This window comes from Pseudochaenichthys georgianus, chromosome 15 (assembly GCF_902827115.2).
Source record: "Pseudochaenichthys georgianus chromosome 15, fPseGeo1.2, whole genome shotgun sequence".
NCBI lineage: Eukaryota > Metazoa > Chordata > Actinopteri > Perciformes > Channichthyidae > Pseudochaenichthys > Pseudochaenichthys georgianus.
Window position 1 is genome coordinate 18,101,665 of NC_047517.1, and position 17,833 is coordinate 18,119,497.

General features: G+C 41.0%; 1 protein-coding gene across 2 annotated transcripts in view; it reads right to left on the reverse strand.

Moving 5' to 3' along the window:
* Positions 1-487: 487 nt before the first annotated feature.
* tasp1 (taspase, threonine aspartase, 1) overlaps positions 488-17,833 on the reverse strand; it is a 33,503-nt gene continuing 16,157 nt past the window's right edge. For both annotated transcript variants that reach the window (XM_034101056.2, XM_034101055.2), the window contains 6 exons: positions 16,455-16,574; positions 15,130-15,205; positions 10,838-10,948; positions 9,129-9,236; positions 8,016-8,089; positions 488-1,803 (listed from right to left, as the gene is read on the reverse strand). In XM_034101056.2, coding sequence (XP_033956947.1) covers positions 1,714-1,803; positions 8,016-8,089; positions 9,129-9,236; positions 10,838-10,948; positions 15,130-15,205; positions 16,455-16,574 — 579 coding nt within the window. In that variant the 3' untranslated portion in view covers positions 488-1,713. The remainder of the gene's footprint in view (positions 1,804-8,015; positions 8,090-9,128; positions 9,237-10,837; positions 10,949-15,129; positions 15,206-16,454; positions 16,575-17,833) is intronic.

Consider the following 17,833-nt stretch of genomic DNA (forward strand, 5'->3'; position numbering starts at 1 on the left):
GCCACGGTCCAGAGCCGGCAGCTGGATATACTCTTGCTCTAGAAAGACTGATACAATTGATATAAATAACTGCCCTTTCCAATAAGAGCCTCTTTGAGGAATCAATCAAATCAGAAGAAAAAAAGTATTTTTGAGAGAAACAGTGGAGGATGGAAATGTTGTTTATGTAATCCAGAAAAAAACTGAGGCTCAGAAACGGAACATGTAGTTTGTCTGTGTGGGAGGGAATCACAACACACATATTTAACAAATACAGACTCATGTTGAAATGTTCCTGCATGCTCACACGTCCTTCTGCAGAATTCTTTCCCACTCCAGTTCCTGTCAAACATGTAATTTAATCCCAGACTATAAATGTTTTAGCAGTCCACAAATCTGATCATGACGTTTATTCTGTCTGTTTACGCAAACTGCTTTCTTTTTCTGGAAAGGTTGACGGACTCTGTCTCGTATTGTGGATTTTCAAAGACAAAGATAGACACAGAAATTGTAGCAACATAGATTTTATTTACTTGTTGAGCACTGTAGAGAGCTGTGCACATGTTAGCATAGCTTATACCATTTTATATTAGTTGCATTTTCAAGTAAAGAATAAACAAGCTTGATTATGTTTTTTGTTGAGCAAAACCAGAGGCACTGGTTATCAGAAATCTAGACCCTTACTTCTGTCAAGTACTATTCTCAACTCATGGGTTTTTATACATAAATGACTTTTTAAGGATATTTTTTAGCAAGAAAATACGTCTCTGTCGATGTGACTACAAATTGCCATTTTTTTTAAATGATGTCTAACAGTCATGTTTCGAGGTGGGATCAAATGCAGCTACCTGAGCACTTTGTATGTGTCAACATCATTCTGGAAGTGCATAGCTTCCCCCTTCTTTCTAACTTTACACATGTCAGAGAGGCCTTCTGTACATTTTGCATCATGCATTAGCTAAGTATTCACATTGTAAAACAATAAAAGTATTCTATGGCTGAAATAGTTATACAATTCATCATTGACTAAGATGCACATTATGCTACATTTGACAGTATGTTGGAGGATTAATAATGATATGTGTACATGGAAGTACATGTGTATGTGTTAACATTGTAAATTGCTTTAAACTCACAGCTATAAACGCTTCACTCAACAATAACCTCGAGTGGAAGATATTCCACAAGGGGCATTGGAATAAAATAAGGTCTTGCTTTTTAAATTCCTAAATGCTTGAAAAAGTCACATCTGTTCAGCGTTACAAAACAACATGAACATCCACCCTGTTTTCCTAAACCATAACTTATGTACAAAAGGAAAAAAGGAGTAGGTAAGAGTAACAGTAAGAAAAAATGCATCAAGGCAATGGTGCATCAAGTCTAATCCAGGAGACACTGTGGAGTGTGTGGGGAAGTTGTATAGAGAACATGCTGGAGGCAGACAGTGGCAAAAGGAAGTCCTGTAAGTGCACTAAGTAGAAGCTAACACCCTCCCTCCTCCCTCGGCACCTGTTAAAACACTAAAGCATATTACTTCTGGCATCACAAAGGTGGTGGGGAGGTGAGGGCGGTGTGTGTGTGTGTGTGTGTGTGTGTGTGTGTGTGTGTGTGTGTGTGTGTGTGTGTGTGTGTGTGTGTGTGTGTGTGTGTGTGTGTGTGTGTGTGTGTGTGTTGGGTGGAAGGGTTTTGTGTTGGAGTATTGCTCACAAAGCCCAGAAGGAGGGCAAATGCGTCTCACTCCGCCACGCTCAGTCGACACACACCACCTTCGATGGCCAAGCACTGTCCAGGAACGGTCCCAGGTGGCAGTCTGGATATGTGTGTCTGCAGGCATCAAAAACAAACACAATGAGAAGATTACCAAAGGAAAGATTTACATACAGGGAAAGACTTCATAGGGTAAGGAAACGCTAACAGGCTGTTGAACTCTTGGATTCCAGTAAATAGGACAATAATAGCAACTGAAAGGTCCCCTACTATACTCTTTGTCATCAATATATTATATGTCTCAGATATACAAAACATGTCTCTGAAGTGTTTGGCTCTAAATACCAAACAGTTCATGCATTGTAGCATCCCATAAACCCCTCTGTTTCAGCCCCGTTCCATTTAAAAGGGTGATACATTCAACACAGCTAATATATTTGGTGTATTGAACACACATAGGACTAGTACTCTTGCATAATGGGCATATACCCCTAAAGTCTGAAGATGCCGAGTGAGTATTTATAGAGAGACAGAGCAAGTGGATGAATGGAACAGACTGCTAGTGTTTCTTTGCTCGAGCAGAGAGGAGTAGGAAAGGGGCAAACACAGCTGTGAAGACGGGAGTGATGCTTCAACAGGGGGATCAAAGGTGGCCAACTCTCTTTGAGCCAATAATGGCCATCATCCTCCTTCCTCTCTCCACAGAGGGCAACGCTGGCTCCAGCTTTGGGAGAAGAAGAGTCCAGCCACTCATTTACCAGGCCTCTGAATTGGCCTGACATTACTCTTCCAGTGGCAGGAGCCTTCATCTCCACAGGGCTTCTTTTTGTGTAGGCTTGGACTATGGCCCCCTGGCACCCCGAGGGCAACTGTCACTACAATGGGACATCAGCCAGACAAGGCCAAGCACACATGGCACCACTCTCAGGGGCTATTACGCCTCCAGAACCCATTTCTGGGTTCATCCTCTCCCCTTCATCTTCTAAAAATGAGGTTAAAGGAGGCCTTGTTTAAACGGTCTTGACTGAAGGTCCATAGCTGAGACTTCATCAACTGATGGTGACATGTCAAATGTTTTCCTTACGATGTTTGCATGTCAGAGGGACGGAGCTTTGCAACGTTCTTTTAAATTCCAACCACATTGAATACACAGCTGAAAATACACTACTGGGCACAATTAGCGCTTAGCTGTATGACTTCATTTATTTTGCAGGAAAACTTGACACCAAATGTGCCCTAACCCTCACCCCTGCGCGTAACCCTGCAGCATATGTTAAGACCTTCATTTTTTATTTCCGTCTGGGAAAAACCGTTCAACTTGAGTGACTAGCAGTAAGAGAAAGACGGCTTACTAAACCAAACAAGAGAGTAATTACACCACCGCAGTGCTAAGAGCATCGCGTGCCATTCACAAGCCGCCACGCTATTTCAGAAGTTTACAGGTTGCGAGACACACAGAGGTGAGGATGAGCAGTGCTCCGGCAACACACAACAGATGTCCCAACACTTCTGTGACATCAAGTGGGCCAACATCACACAAATAATGCTGAGGCCTTACGTGTAAACACATAGGAGTAATAATCTTGCACCTTTACTCTTTATACTTGTTCATTAGTCTGCAGGGGACACGCAATAGTAACACTTTTCATTATATTCTTGGTGATTCTTTAACCATTTGCAAAACAACACAGAAGACTACTAATTAGAACTTTGGCTGGTCATTACCTGAAAGACATGTTTTTGCTTATTTCAATGAGTGATGGTAGCCAAAGAGATATTGTTTTTTTGTACCTTGAAAGTTTTAGTTTTTTTTGCTTCTCTTTGTTATAATAATAATAATTATTATTATTGTTGTTTGTTTTATTTCTGACATGTTCAATAAATTGACCAATACAAAATTAAAAAAGAAATCTCAAATTCAATCGAACTTATAAAATTCAGATTTTTACAGATTTTAACGTCGTCTGTTGGTGGGTCGGATTAACATCTAAACATCTCCTTTACAATTTACCAGTGGCGAACCGTCAGGGCCTTCAAGGTATTCAGAGAATACCCTGGAACACTCAGATAAAACAAACAAATTAATTATATAAATAAAATGTATATAAAAAGGAATAAATGAGAATAACACAACAAGTGTTGTTGGTCTGTAATATTACAGTGTTACGTTGATTTGTTTGTCCTTCTCGGACCATGCTCTACGCATTTCAGTGGTTTTGTGTTAGAAAAGAAAGCAACCAATCAGATCTTGTTCTGGGTCTCTGGGTAGAATATCCTTCAACCAAGGTGTTCTACATCCTTGATCGAATGCCCTGGCCGTTGCACTGAATGAGAGCGTATGTTTGGACTGACAGTTTGATCAACCAATCATATATTGATTTGTAGCCAATGGGCGTATTCTTTCAGAGTTCCCCTCGGTTCCAGGGTATTCTAGAAGGCCCGCTAGTTAACTGGCTCGAGACAGAGGATCTAGTTGAATGCGACGAAGCAATTCATGCCGTTTTATTGTTTTTAACGTTGAAATGACAAGTGCCACAGGTGAAGATGAAGTTGTTGCGGAATTGTTGTGAGTACCCTTTTCAAGACGACAATTCAGTGAAGAGACGGCCATTATAATGCCGCGGAGGGGGGGGTGTGTGTGTGTCTACAGAAGGTCCAGTTGTGATAGACACGGTTCGCCACTGCAATTTACCGAATCTTAACTCCAATTTACTATTGAACTGAAATATTGTAATGTAAAAAGAAAGCCAGGAGAAAATAATAGAAAATAAATGTATAATATGATAGATGACCTCCATATGAAGACACGCAAACCTAGTGAGTCAGATGTCAACTGCAAACTCATTGACTGATGTTACCACATGACAGGCCGACGACTGAGTCAAAATATAACGTGGAAAACACAGCTCCATTGTATCCGTTAGAGGAAAAACAACATTCTTTGGTGATATGTGTTTAGGAGCTGGCGGAGCCACACATTAACACCACAGCAGAGGATAAATGTGTCTCTTTCACTATGCCGCTATTCTAGTGTTGTGGTTTTCACATTCTTCTCTTTTTAAAAGAAAAAAACAATCATATTCTATTTATTCTCAACGCGAATGATAGTAAAAAGAAAATGCACCATAGTAAAACACATTTGTCACGTATTACACAAAGCAGACAATAACCAGGAGGCTGCGTCGCATGCCCTTTGATTTTCTTTGGCCTTTCAGTTTCAGCTATCTTTATAGTGGTAATAATGTCCTGGTCGAGGGATCTGAGCCATGGCGGCGGGGCTGTGGATCCTACACTTCTCTTTCATCTGTCCAATCATGAAAAACAATAAAACAAAAGTCTAACTGTTTCAGAAGCACCGCCACTAGCCCACTCGCGCAGCTTTGTGTAGTTTTATAAAACGTGGCTCGGTGTTCTGATGTGCCGTCCAGTGCAAACACAGGTGAGCGTTTGAATGAAACCAGATGCTCTCTCTCTCTCGCTCTCTGCAGCACTTGTGCTTCATGGCGATTTTACAATGTAACGTCAAAAAGATTATAATACATACTCAACTTTCCCTAAACGGTATCTGATTGAGAAGTAATAAAAGGCTCAGAAGAACTGCCAGTAAAGTGTCTGAAAGAACTGGTCTGACATCCAACACATTTTGGACTCAAGTTTACTGTTTCCTGGGTTTATGGAACGTTTTTTTGTCCAAAGAATTATACATGTACAAATCTGAGAATTGAAACGCTGTCAAGCAAAGGTGGATGTACAATATTAAACCAGCCTGACTTCTGTCCTGCTACTGTGCATCAGCCCTTTCATGTTCTTATCACGGTGAGGCAGTGGAAGATGGACTCTGGCTGGTTAGAAACGCCCAGTGGGATGCTCACAGGAATGGGAGGAATGTCTGAGGAATAGCAAATGAGGCAGTGGATGGCTCCAGCTCTAAATTCAATCTCTGCAACACTGAGCACAGAAAATGTCATGTGTATAACCAAGAATAATTGTCAAGCAACGCATTAAGAGTTCAAGGGGAACTGTCCTCTTTGGATCGTTTTCATCGGCACATATTTTTGGCCAAACACAGTCAAGGAAGTCCCTGTTGGAAGAATTAGTTTTACACTGCTGGTTTGGCATCCCTTATACACTGAGGAAGACTGTCTATGAATCTGTCATCAATGCCATGGACATGCAGGTGCCACCTCCTGGGCCTCCTCCATAGTATTCAGATCAATTCCTAGAGTGAGTTAACAAACAACAGATATCATGACTGGAGCCTAGTCGCATTATGGGTTTCCATCTCTGGCTCACCAGATTGGAGAGAAAACAGATGCTCTCTTATTGAATCCCCTCAATGGAAGATATTTTGGCAGGGAGCGGGGGCCAACTCTGGGCTCAGCTGGGGGACAAACGGGTAAAAAGCTTGTTTGCACCCAGTGAGGAGGCGTGAAGGACAGAACAGCCAGCTTCTCTGGTATGCTGATGACGAGAGCCACGGAGGCTCATGGGAGCTTGGTAGAGCAGTGTGAGGTTTGGTGGAGCAGCTGTGTATCTCGACTTCACTCTCCAATATCACCGTGTCACCAGTGCCCCGCTGAGAGGAAGTGGATACCTTGTTCCAGGAGATCCAGAAACCACTGCTGACAAGAGGATACTCCTGGATCTTCATCCACTGAACACAGTTTTTCATGCAGAAAGTGCTTACATTAATGCATGTGGGGTGCCAGACTGAGGATGTTTCTGCAGTTTGAATGCAAGTGCTTAAGTGTGCTTTTCTGCTCCTCTGTAGTTCTTCACACTGTTTTCTAATATATGGAGGTGCAGCTTGAACCACTGTAGTAAAAAGAAAGTTTCGTGGAACATTGGGAGAATAAATAATGTATTCTTTCTTTACTTGACTATTTAAAGTCCACAATTTCTAGTATATAGGTGACCAACTTCTCCTATCACCTAGTTAATTTCACTATATCACGAGTCCAAGGACAGTAAATGTAATCCCTTGCACATTCAATTGGAATTCATTTTTATAAACAGCACATAGATACAACTGCACTTCTGCACATTTCACTGTCAATCATTGATTTGTTGCATGTCTCATGACAGTAGTGCCACCAGAAATACCACACCCCTGCTCATGCCTGCTTAACTTCCAATGAAATACTAATTTTCTAGCAACGTAAATAAAATTGGTTTGGTGGTTGAAGCGCCCCTGCACAGTGCACAGTAAACTGTTCTGCTCACCTCTTGATGTTGGCACAGGCGTGAAAGGGGAGCTTGCTCACATTCCACCTCAAATCCCAATACACAGGGCACATCTGACAAATATGCAGATTGATACTGATATTCCCCGTGGTGCATGACTTTCAGTAAACATTAAAGTACTTTAGGACCAGGTAGGGGCAGAGAGGGGGACGGAGGAAAGGGCTGGTGAGGGGGCGGGGGAGGCGGCACAGAGGGCAAACACTTTGAAATCTGAACCCAGCAGGAACAACAGTGCCCTCTCTTTATGCAGAGTGACAGAGATACTGCCAAACAAATCAGTCAGGGCCGAGGCTCCATTTACAGCCAAAGGGCCAGAGCATCAAGCCGTGTTGCTAAAGAAGCCACATTGACTGATTCAAATAACACTTCTATGTGCCAAGTGGCTATGCTAATTATTTTTAGAAAGTAAGGGACCAGCCAACACATAGGTAGCCTAATATATTCTAGAACTATTTATCTTTTTTCTACAAGACTATAAATGTTACGTATAATTGAAAGAGTTCTGCAAATATTTAGTACCATAATCCAAAACCTACAGCATACCAACATGACAGTAGGCACAGGTGGAGCAGAGGCAAAGTCCCTACCCACGCCACAGTGACTTGGGGTGGCCTTGGATTGGTTGTGCCATCCAGTGACTAAAAAGCTTCAGTGTATGAAGGGAAGCTGATGAGGGAGTATGTACCTGTTGCTATACTAGCTACTGCTTAGGAATGGGCAGTGGTGTCTGGTGAAGAAAGCATTAACCTGTCTATCGTGTATCTTCTCACTTTGACTCTCCCCCAAGTCAACAGTGATGTCAACATGTTCAAAACCTGCAGTTTCTCAAGACTTTGATATAAATGGTGAGGAAAAATGCAGATTTGTGTTAGCAAAAAGTAGGACGACTGGCTCATGCAGGTGAATTGAAGGAACAGAGACAGCTTAGTTGTAAGTCAAAAGAATACCAGGCCCATCATATAAGCTGCAACACCCTACTTTGTGTCAGGAACCAAGTTTATAACATACTTGTTTCCAACCAAGCTGTCCCCATGAACTCAAACATTCCAATTAATTTAGCTTGTCAAGCTAATTGTGACGCTCACCTTCGCCTTGCTATCTTGGGCAGACATGTAGCCAACACACATGCTCTCTGTGGTGTGACTCCATAGGAACTCCACTGTGAAAACACAAAGCAAAGGATGATTAGAACAGGAAAACAAACATTTTAAAAATGAACAAATATATAAATAAGAAAAGCAAGGGAAAGAGTGAGGCTAGGGGAGAGGACAAACTCTTACAAAACACAAGTTCAATTTCACAAAATATACTAAAATCAAGAGCATTTTCTTCTGCCAGTAAAAGGTTTGGAAGGAGACTGTGTGCGAAACTGCGATAAAGTCGGTTCATCATCGTGAAAATATATGACTTGCAGTTGTGACATAACTGCAGAGGAAGGTAAAACTTCTGAGTTGTGAGAAGAAATTACAGCACCCAACGATGTGGTTGACATACTGTTTATGCTTGTAAATCAACACGGAGCCCTTCACTTTCCACAGTAATCTGAGGGTATCCACACTAAGTAAGTTGTACTTTGGAGCATTTTATTATTCTGTCCGACATCAAGTTTAATCAGTATAGCGCTTCTCTAGTTATTTACCATCATGATTGATTTGTCATTAAGATTTCCCTTTCTACATTGGAGAAACATCTGCTTTACTTTTGTCGGTGAACTTGAACTCATCCACTGGTTTCTTTGGAGCTGACGGTTTGCTACACATGTTGAAATGACCACAAAAAGGGCAACATTACAACCCAGTAGTTAATGATGTGGCCGTAACTCTGGACGACCTTCTGATTAAGTCAGATTCAATGATTGTTGAAAGGTTCAGAAGCTCCAGGTAGAGAAATTAGATCCTGAAATACAATCAGCCAAACTGGGCAGCGTTCAAAAGGCCTTCACTTGAAGAAGATTAGCTGTTGATTCCATAGTGGGAGGTCTGTTTGAATCTGAGATGAAGGGTGTGAAACCAGAGCCTGATTGTGTGAGTTAAAACACAGACCACCCGCCAGGAAAGCCACAGTGCCTAATCCCCCCCCCCCTCCTCACGTCAAATCTGATGATGGATTTTTAAATATTAACAGCCAAATATCTGCATACCACAAGCTGCAGGGTGGAGGTTTGAGCTCGATCATTGTTGAAATGAGTTATGTCTCACCCAATATACCCTGAATATTTTGAGATGGCGGAGATTCCACACATCTGCAGCAGCGCAGGACAATTACTCCACCCAACACACGATCCTCACCGGCCAGGAAGGGTGAGCCTGGACACAAAGAAACCACATAAACATTAATGTTAAAAATGACAACTTACTCCTCAATCAACAGTTTCTCTTGTATACTTTAACTCTCCACCCTAACACAACCAAGCAAGGATAACACGTGAAAAAAACTAGACAAAACACAGCCATTTTAATCCAATTAAGGTGATCTATGAGAACAAATTCCTTCCATTTTAGTGTTGTTTGTCTTACTGGCCAAGTTAAACAACTGAAAGCAATTATTCGGCTGTATTTATTTTATTTAACAATATCAAATATGCCACTCCATTTGTTTAAGCAGATAATGACAAGTAGTGTATGTTTTCCCACACTGCATACACTGTACCATAATTCATTTAAAGAAATCACCCAGCTACATGAAGACCTTGGAGAAAAGACAAATGTATGAATGTAGAATAAGAACCTCTCTTTCTTCCCAATTACATTTAAGAAGAGGAAAACTTGAATGAGGTGTTTTGTATATATAAAAAAAACTTGGATTAGCTGATAATTGAGGGGTAATATAAAACAAAAAGTGCTTAGTTTTATAAAAGAACAAAGAGAAAGCAGCTACAGCATGAATTGAATCGTCTCCACACAGTAAAAGGAACAATGTGTGCATTGGATGGAAAAAATGTTGTGCCTGCCTGTTGTTTCTTTTTTGCATTTCACGCTAATTTTGGTTCCATGTCGTAATGTTTCTTTCACTCTATAAAACTTTTGAGTGTAGCTTGGACGACATTCACAAAAAGGCTCTTAAATGAGTTTTGTTACACATAACTCGGACATCTTTGCATGCTGTAAACATGAGAGCATTTGAATTATTTTACAAAAAGAAAAGAACCCAGCTTGATTTAGCTATTCTTGAGTGTGGATACTTGTTAGCTTGTGTATGTACAGAATGAGAGGTATTGTAAAGACAAAAATATCTAAAAAAAACTGAAAGTGTTGCCGTTGAAGATATTCTATTTTGAAATGAAGACAAATTTATCCTGGAAGTTGAGTGAGAGGCCTCCACACCACAGACACTGCCATCAGTGCAGGCAGGAATTATGGAGCTTTGTTTGACTTAATGTGCATCTTGAAAGGAAACAGCAGGAGAATTAACTTCAAATTGACTTGATCCAGCCCGTCCAAACGTCTGGGTGTTACAGATGTCCATGACAAAGCCAAACAGAGACGGACTTCTAAAGGGGGCCAAAACAAGGCAGAAACCACCACATGTTTCCACATGTTCTTTCTTCCTCTGCTCTGTTTTCTCTGAGCTCTAACGGTGGTCATTCACAGGCGAGCCTAACACAGTTAACAAGAATTTCTTAAAACTGACCACTTCTGAGAAAACTTCACATGAACTTTCAACAAAACAATTTATGTTTTCCAAACCATCTTTGGATGTCATCTGTCCTTCGTGGCCCTGTTTAGACAGTGTAAAATATCCATAAATCAAAAACCGTCTCGTCTAATGTCATTATTTCCATTCTTGGTGTTGTGAAATATCTGTTAGATGCAGATCTCCCTCTGTGCATAATTATGTTTTTTTGCAAACACATTCTTAGCTTACAAATATGTGTATGGAAAGTAGTGTATACATATGTGTGACTCACTGATGAATTTGTTTTGCATAGTCTCCAGCAGTGCTTTGTGGGCATCTTCAGACTGCAAGGCAGCAGAGCATTCCCGTGCCAGCATGGTGCGAATCAGATGCTCTCCACAGCCTGGCAAAAGACACAGACACAGTTAAATCCCTTATCATTAACTAATTTCTTTGTTGCTAGCATGCATGCCTTCAATAAGAAATGCACACGTTTACTTTCAGAGATATGGAAAATGTTTCCAACATATAATGGAAGATACTACACATTTAAAAAGATTCCCAAATAATGTAGTACTACTGCAGTCCATTTATTATCTTCTCAGCAGCATGACATCTTTATTGGCTTTCATATTTCAGGTAAAGATGACAGCACACAGGGGCTGCCAAGTAAAACTGCCTTGCTCAAGGGCAGACTGACAGTAATTGCTGAAGGAGGGTTTGTGTTTCCCATCAAGTTTCTCTTCCAGGATTCCCAGCTGGTGTGGGAATTTGAAACAGCAGCCACCCAGTATTAATTCCACTTCTGTAAACTCACTGTATAACTGCAGTACGTCAAGGCACACATGAAACATACATAACCTTTCTATATGTAGTCATCAATTTTATATTTTTTGTTTTTTAAATGTACATCTTACCATTAAATGTAACTTTGTAAGATGATTACTAAGGCTTAAATGGCCAAACTTGAAAAATATATATTTTTTAAAGGTTGAGGCTAGACAAGACTTGTATTAGAGCCCCGAGAGACTAAGACATTAACCATGTGTAGGTAGATATAAGGGACTGCCTGCATGCAAAATACAAAAGTAAGAATTCTATCTCTTAAGGTTGCAACACATTTTTTCTTACAGTCCAAGCAGACAAAGCTGCATAATAAAAAAAAGAGGTGACAGGAGGATGTACTAGGACATGAATCTGTATGCTCTGTAGTTATGCTGCATGCGGTATACAAATAGTCCAGGGAAACTAAGAAAGCTTTGTTTGAGTATTAAAGCAAACTTGGAAATATCAAAACATGGTCAGCCTGTACAAATGAATCCCCCTCCTTACCTTACATTAAAACATGGCAGGTGTTCTTTTTTACATGTTGGATATTTGCTACTTAATACTTTGTTTAGACAAAAACAGATAAACGTTCTATACCTACAATATAATCTTGTCTGTCTGCCCGCACTTCAGAAATCTAAAAGTGCAAACAAAACACATCTGGCAAAAGCTCCCGCAAAAACCCATAAAGACGGAGGAATATAATATTGTTGTTTCTGTAAAGACAAATGAAGGCCTCATAAATATCAGGTAACTACAACAAAACTCAATGCAGGTTGGTAACTGTGGAGACCAGATGCCTGGAGCAATTTGAAGTTCAGTTTATACGAGAGCAGAACGTCGGATTGGCCAGGTACTGTTTTTCTGTGCTGTGTTTACCATAAACTGCTCTGTCCCAGGAGAACAGGACATTATGGAAATGCAGCAAAATGCCAAGACTGAAGCAGCACCTCAACTGAAGAGAAATGTCAAAAGAAAAGAGGCCAACAGTCGGAGACACACTGTGTGACAGCCAACAGCAGCAAGAGTAAATAGTGAAGTGCTTGAGCGGTTCTCTCATGGCCCGCAGCAAAGCTAAGCCCGGGCCAAGCAGTCAACACATATAAAACAATGACCCACATGAGGCGCATACTACAGAACACACTAAAATGGAGGAGGTGGCAAGGCGAAGTGGTGTTGAGGTGAAGGAAAGAGAGACTGACATACAGTACAGGGTGAGGACCGGGCTCCTCCAGTCAGAATGAAAAAGGATTGTTTTTCTGTTTCTTTTGATGGAAATGCCTTTCATGTTAGGAAATTAAAAACAGGTGTTGTACTGGAACACACATTATGTTCTCCATACCCATAAGGGAAGCTTTTTTGTGTGTAAGTAACATCAAAGGAAAGCCACAATATAGGAGGACAGGATGGAGGTAGAATTACACACAGAGAGCAAACATCTACACTTCATCTGCTGGGATAATTGATGTACAGTAGACTATTAGTGGCCGGCTTTAACGGCTTGTTCAATGTGATTACAGGATTAATGGGATTTCTCAAATTAAGTAGAAGATTACAATTGAGAGACCTTTGGTACAAAACTGTCATCATTGTAAATGCACAGAAAATATTGAAAATCACTATTAAGATAGTAAAAAATGATCGGGATTCTAATGCATTTATAAAGTGTGTTTTGTTTTAATGTTAGGTCTCAGTTAAAGAGGCCCTATTATGCTTTTTGGGGTATTCTCTTTCCTGTAGTGTTTTATATAGGTTTTTGTGCATGTAAAAGGTCTGCAAAGGCTAGAATCACATCACACAAGTTTATCTCACTCACATTCCCCCCCTGCCTAAAACGCCAGGATTGTAGTCCTATGTTTACTAACGCGACATAGTGACATCACTTGCGCTTCCATTTGCTAGTACTCCAACGCATTGTATGCAATTGGTAAAGGGGCGGATGTTTGACCAACTACAACACAGCTGCCCAGCTAACAGAGCAGACTGGTTTCAGACAGAGGGTGAAAAGAGGTGCTGCAGCAGACCTTTCTGAACATTAAAGCATTTAAACATGTCGCAGTAGAGCCACAGAATACAATTATGAAACCTGAAAGTTAGCATTATAGGGCCCTATTTAATGTGCCAGACATTTTCAGAACTAACAGAGAGAATGTTTTCTGGGCCAAGATAGCAGATAATACGTTTGGTCTCAGGGCTGTAGCTATGATTACAGAATAGAGTGCAAATATTTGTTTTTGTGGCTCACTATTGTTGTTACTCTATCCCACATTTCTCGCTGATTGCCGGTTATAATATATTCAGACAAGCTTTAGCGGTGCAAAACGCTGGGCATCTCAGCGCTCCAAGTGCATATGAGTCAAGCTTCAGCCTGTCTGATCAAATCAGCTCGTCTGCACTGAAATGCATTAGGCTACATATCCACATCAAAAAGGTCTAAATGTTCCCCAGAAGCTACAGTATGTCACAGACGTCTACACATCTTCAGGAAGCGGGCTATTATGGCTTCTGTACCTCACCTTCAAAACCATAGAGCTTACAACCAGAAATGTTGCTTTTTAGCGAATGCATGCACTCTCATTTTTGAGAAACACTAAGGCACGGTTGTTAATAGGTTCAAAAATATTGCAACTTGTTTTGAAATGGAATATTGGTCTAGAAATGAAACGTTTCTTTATAAGTTTAACATGCTGACTTGTAAAGGCTGAATCCTTTTAAATTCCAAAATTCACTAGGCCCTTGCTGCCAACAGTAGCAAAACACATTTTCACTAGAGAGGTTGTCAAGTGGAATCCCACAGAAACACATTTTCTCACTTAGTCCCGAGTGCTATATAGTCATAGCTCTCTCAACAGATAGTTATTTTGAAACGTTAACATAACTTTTCTTACATAATTCTTATCGGTTAAACTTGGATTACTGCTTTCGGAACCATATCATTCGGATTTTAACTCTGTTAACAAAAACAACCACCTTCATCTTCCTTTTTCTCCTCTTGCAGGAGTTTTAAAAATGGTGGTGTTTAAATTAGATTCTGATCTCCTAGTTAAAGCTCCATAGATTGGTAGAATTAAGGATGAATCCCTTTTGCATGTGATGTTATAAAGATACCATAACACAAATAGAAACAAAATAAAAAGCCCTTTTTGTCCTAAATATTAAACACATGGCAATATTTACTTTGGGGGGCTTTTTTTGCAAAGGTTAAGAACAAACACATTAAAAGATTGACTTGAGACACAGCACATACTGCATATGCTTCTCATAAGCAACTTGTAACTGATTTAATTTCCAAGGATGATACCACTCATTTAGACCAGCCAAGTTATGATCCAAGGCTAGATAATTACGCTTGAAGTTTGCAAACGTATCGTGTTTCTGCTGCACTCCCAGAGGTTCTGCCTATCATATCTACAGCAGGTGTCCCATGTCAAATGTCATTGCAAATCCCAAGAGCTGTGCAATGCACCTGGCACGCAGCTGACGAATGGAGAGTGGAGAATGATGACTCAATCAGCTGAGGAAGTGACTGATGAGAGTCACTCAGCAGGAATGGCTGGAGGTCATCGGAAAGTATTATAAGGCTTTTTGAAGTTTGACTCACCGAGGCTAAATACGGGGCTCACGTCCAATAAATATGTGTTTCTGATTCATATTATCTCCAAAACAAAAGGCAGGCATGTGGTAAACAATAACGGTGAGAGGAAAAGTTACACACACGACTGCAAAGTAGGTTGTAGAGAATGTGCTGTGGTATACCTGAGGTACTCACTGCTGTAGAGTAAGGGTTATTAAAGGCATTTTCAGCCCAGCAGCCACATCCATAATGAGCGGCCTGAGAGAGAAAAGAGAGGAAATAAATACATTTTAGATGAAGGGGAGTTGTAAAAGTTATAACAATTGTCTTTCTCTTTGAAGTGCTGAAAAATTATTTATTCTCAAATTAGAACTATGAGTAAGGCAAGCTCATAGCCGAATGTATAAATGTAAACCTTGTAAAATACAGGCTGGGGTGGTTAATTCAGCCTAATTTACATTTCCACATCATTTCCAACATGCCATACTCATGACTCTATTGCTCTGAGCTTCAGGTTTTTTCAACAGTAATAGTGTCAATGAGGTGAAGGCAGTACATATGATTCATTCACACTTGTGTCTCCATTGTTAAGTTGTTGTTCATGCTAACTCAAACCTTGCTGTAGCTGCCTCAAAGTAAATGAGTCGCAACACAGAAATATATTTAATGGTAATTGTTGAGTTTGAATTAAGACATGTTGATGAGGACAATCAGAGTGACATTTCTCTGATGTGGGTCAAATCCTAATTTTCACTATCTGTATTAAAAAGGCAAAAACACACAGTCCTGGCTCATTGTTGTTTAATGGAGTTGTTATTCCCCGTTCACACATCTGGCAGGAACCATCTTTTCATTGGCATGTGCTTTTGAACACTTGAAAGCATTCTTGACTTGTGTCACTCTTTCGCCTCATGGAACAGATTGATGCATTTGATTAAATGGTGTAGAAGAAGATTTAAAGACAGACAGAGAGACAGACAGACAGAGAGACAGAGAGACAGACAGACAGAGAGACAGACAGACAGACAGACAGACAGACAGACAGACAGACAGACAGACAGGCAGGCAGGCTGTTTGTGTAAAAATGACTGCTTGCACAAAACAGGTTTTAAGAACAGTAAGACTGCATCTTTAATACATTGTCTGGGTATTTAATGAGCTAAAAGGTTAAAATACCTGTAGAAAGAGTAATTTTTCCCACTGGGTTTCTGGTTAACCTTATCACATATATCAGTTAAGTTAAATATTGATTAATGACGTGACGTAATGAAAGCAGGGAAAAACCTATTATTGCATGCAGCATATCATTATAATTTGCCACACTCTTCATAATGGTATATTTATTAAAAAGTATTTCTACAATATTGTACTATAATATTCATCTTAAATAAGACACATTGAAATAATGACATGCCTCTCCAATAAAGGCTTGTTTTAGGCTTGTAAATTATATTATATTATTTGTTCTGTGTAAAGACATGAAAGAAAAGGAGGAGATGGAGCGTACCTGGCCCACCCTGCCCGGATGTTTCATGGCCAGACCCCCACTGGACACCGCCGCAGCTACGTTCCCCTCCGAGTCGACCACCACAGCTCCCACCGTGTCCAGGCACCCTGAACCATTTTCCTACATCACAGTAAAGAGAGGAATCACATCACAGTGAAACAACCCAAAATACACTAATTCAAATACATTTCAGGCAACTTAAAAGGAGATAAAATCGGAAATGTTCACATTCTAAAAACAGAGGCATCATCTTTAAATAAGACTTTTCCAAAGTGAACGATGTTATGCATGCATTTTTTTTTATCCCTAATCCTTGCCCTTCACTTTTCATCAAACATGTGCTGTTGTGATTTTAATCAGCTGTTCGCCTTCCCTGATTGCAGTTTGCCTTGGAAGGAACTTGTTTGTGAACCATCACGACTCCGTGATAAATAGTCCTAGAGGGTAGAAAGCAGGATACACGATCAGAGCTCCACTCCAAGAAGAAACTGAACATCTCTATTGAACCTTGGACTTAAACGCTACAGCGGTCCCCATCTGTCTTAAGCTCTCCTAAATCAACACTGTCTCTCTGGCTTTTAATAATAATAATAGCTTGGATTTATATAGCGCCTTTCAAGGGACCCAAGGTCGCTTTACAAGTAATAGGGCAAAAACAAACATAACAAAACAAAGGTCAGACAGACAAAACAACAGATCGATTTAGGGGCCGAAAGCCTTGGCAAACAGATGGGACATGAGGGCTCTTTTGAAGGCGTCAAGTGTGGGGATGTTGCGAATCTCCGCAGGGAGAGCGTTCCAGAGGGTGGGGGCTGCCACACTGAAGGCTCTGTCCCCGAAGGTTCGCAGTTTGGTGCGGGGGGTGGTAAGCAGGCCAGAGTCTGAGGACCGCAGGTTCCAGGGTGGGGCATGTGGGTGAAGGATGTCCGATAGGTACTGGGGGGCAAGGGCATGGAGGGACTTGTAGGTCAGGAGGAGGACTTTGTAGGATATGCGGGACTTGACCGGCAACCAGTGTAGGTGGATGAGGGTGGGAGTGATGTGCTGCCACGGCTTTGTGTGCGTGAGTACCCTAACAACACAGTTTTGGACATACTGGAGCCTGTCCAGGGTTTTGTTGGGAACCCCGAACAGGACACCATTGCAGTAGTCCAAGCGGATGGTGACAAACCAGTGACACCTAGGAGGTCTGAGAGGCGGGTGAGGAGGATGTTGTGAGAGATGGTGTCAAATGCTGCAGAGAGGTCCAGGAGGATGAGGATGCTGAGGCGGCCAGAGTCAGCAGCAATGAGGAGATCGTTGGTGATCTTGATGAGGGCGGTCTCAGTGCTGTGTTGTTGTCTGAAGCCGGATTGGAAGGGCTCATAGAGCTCATGGTT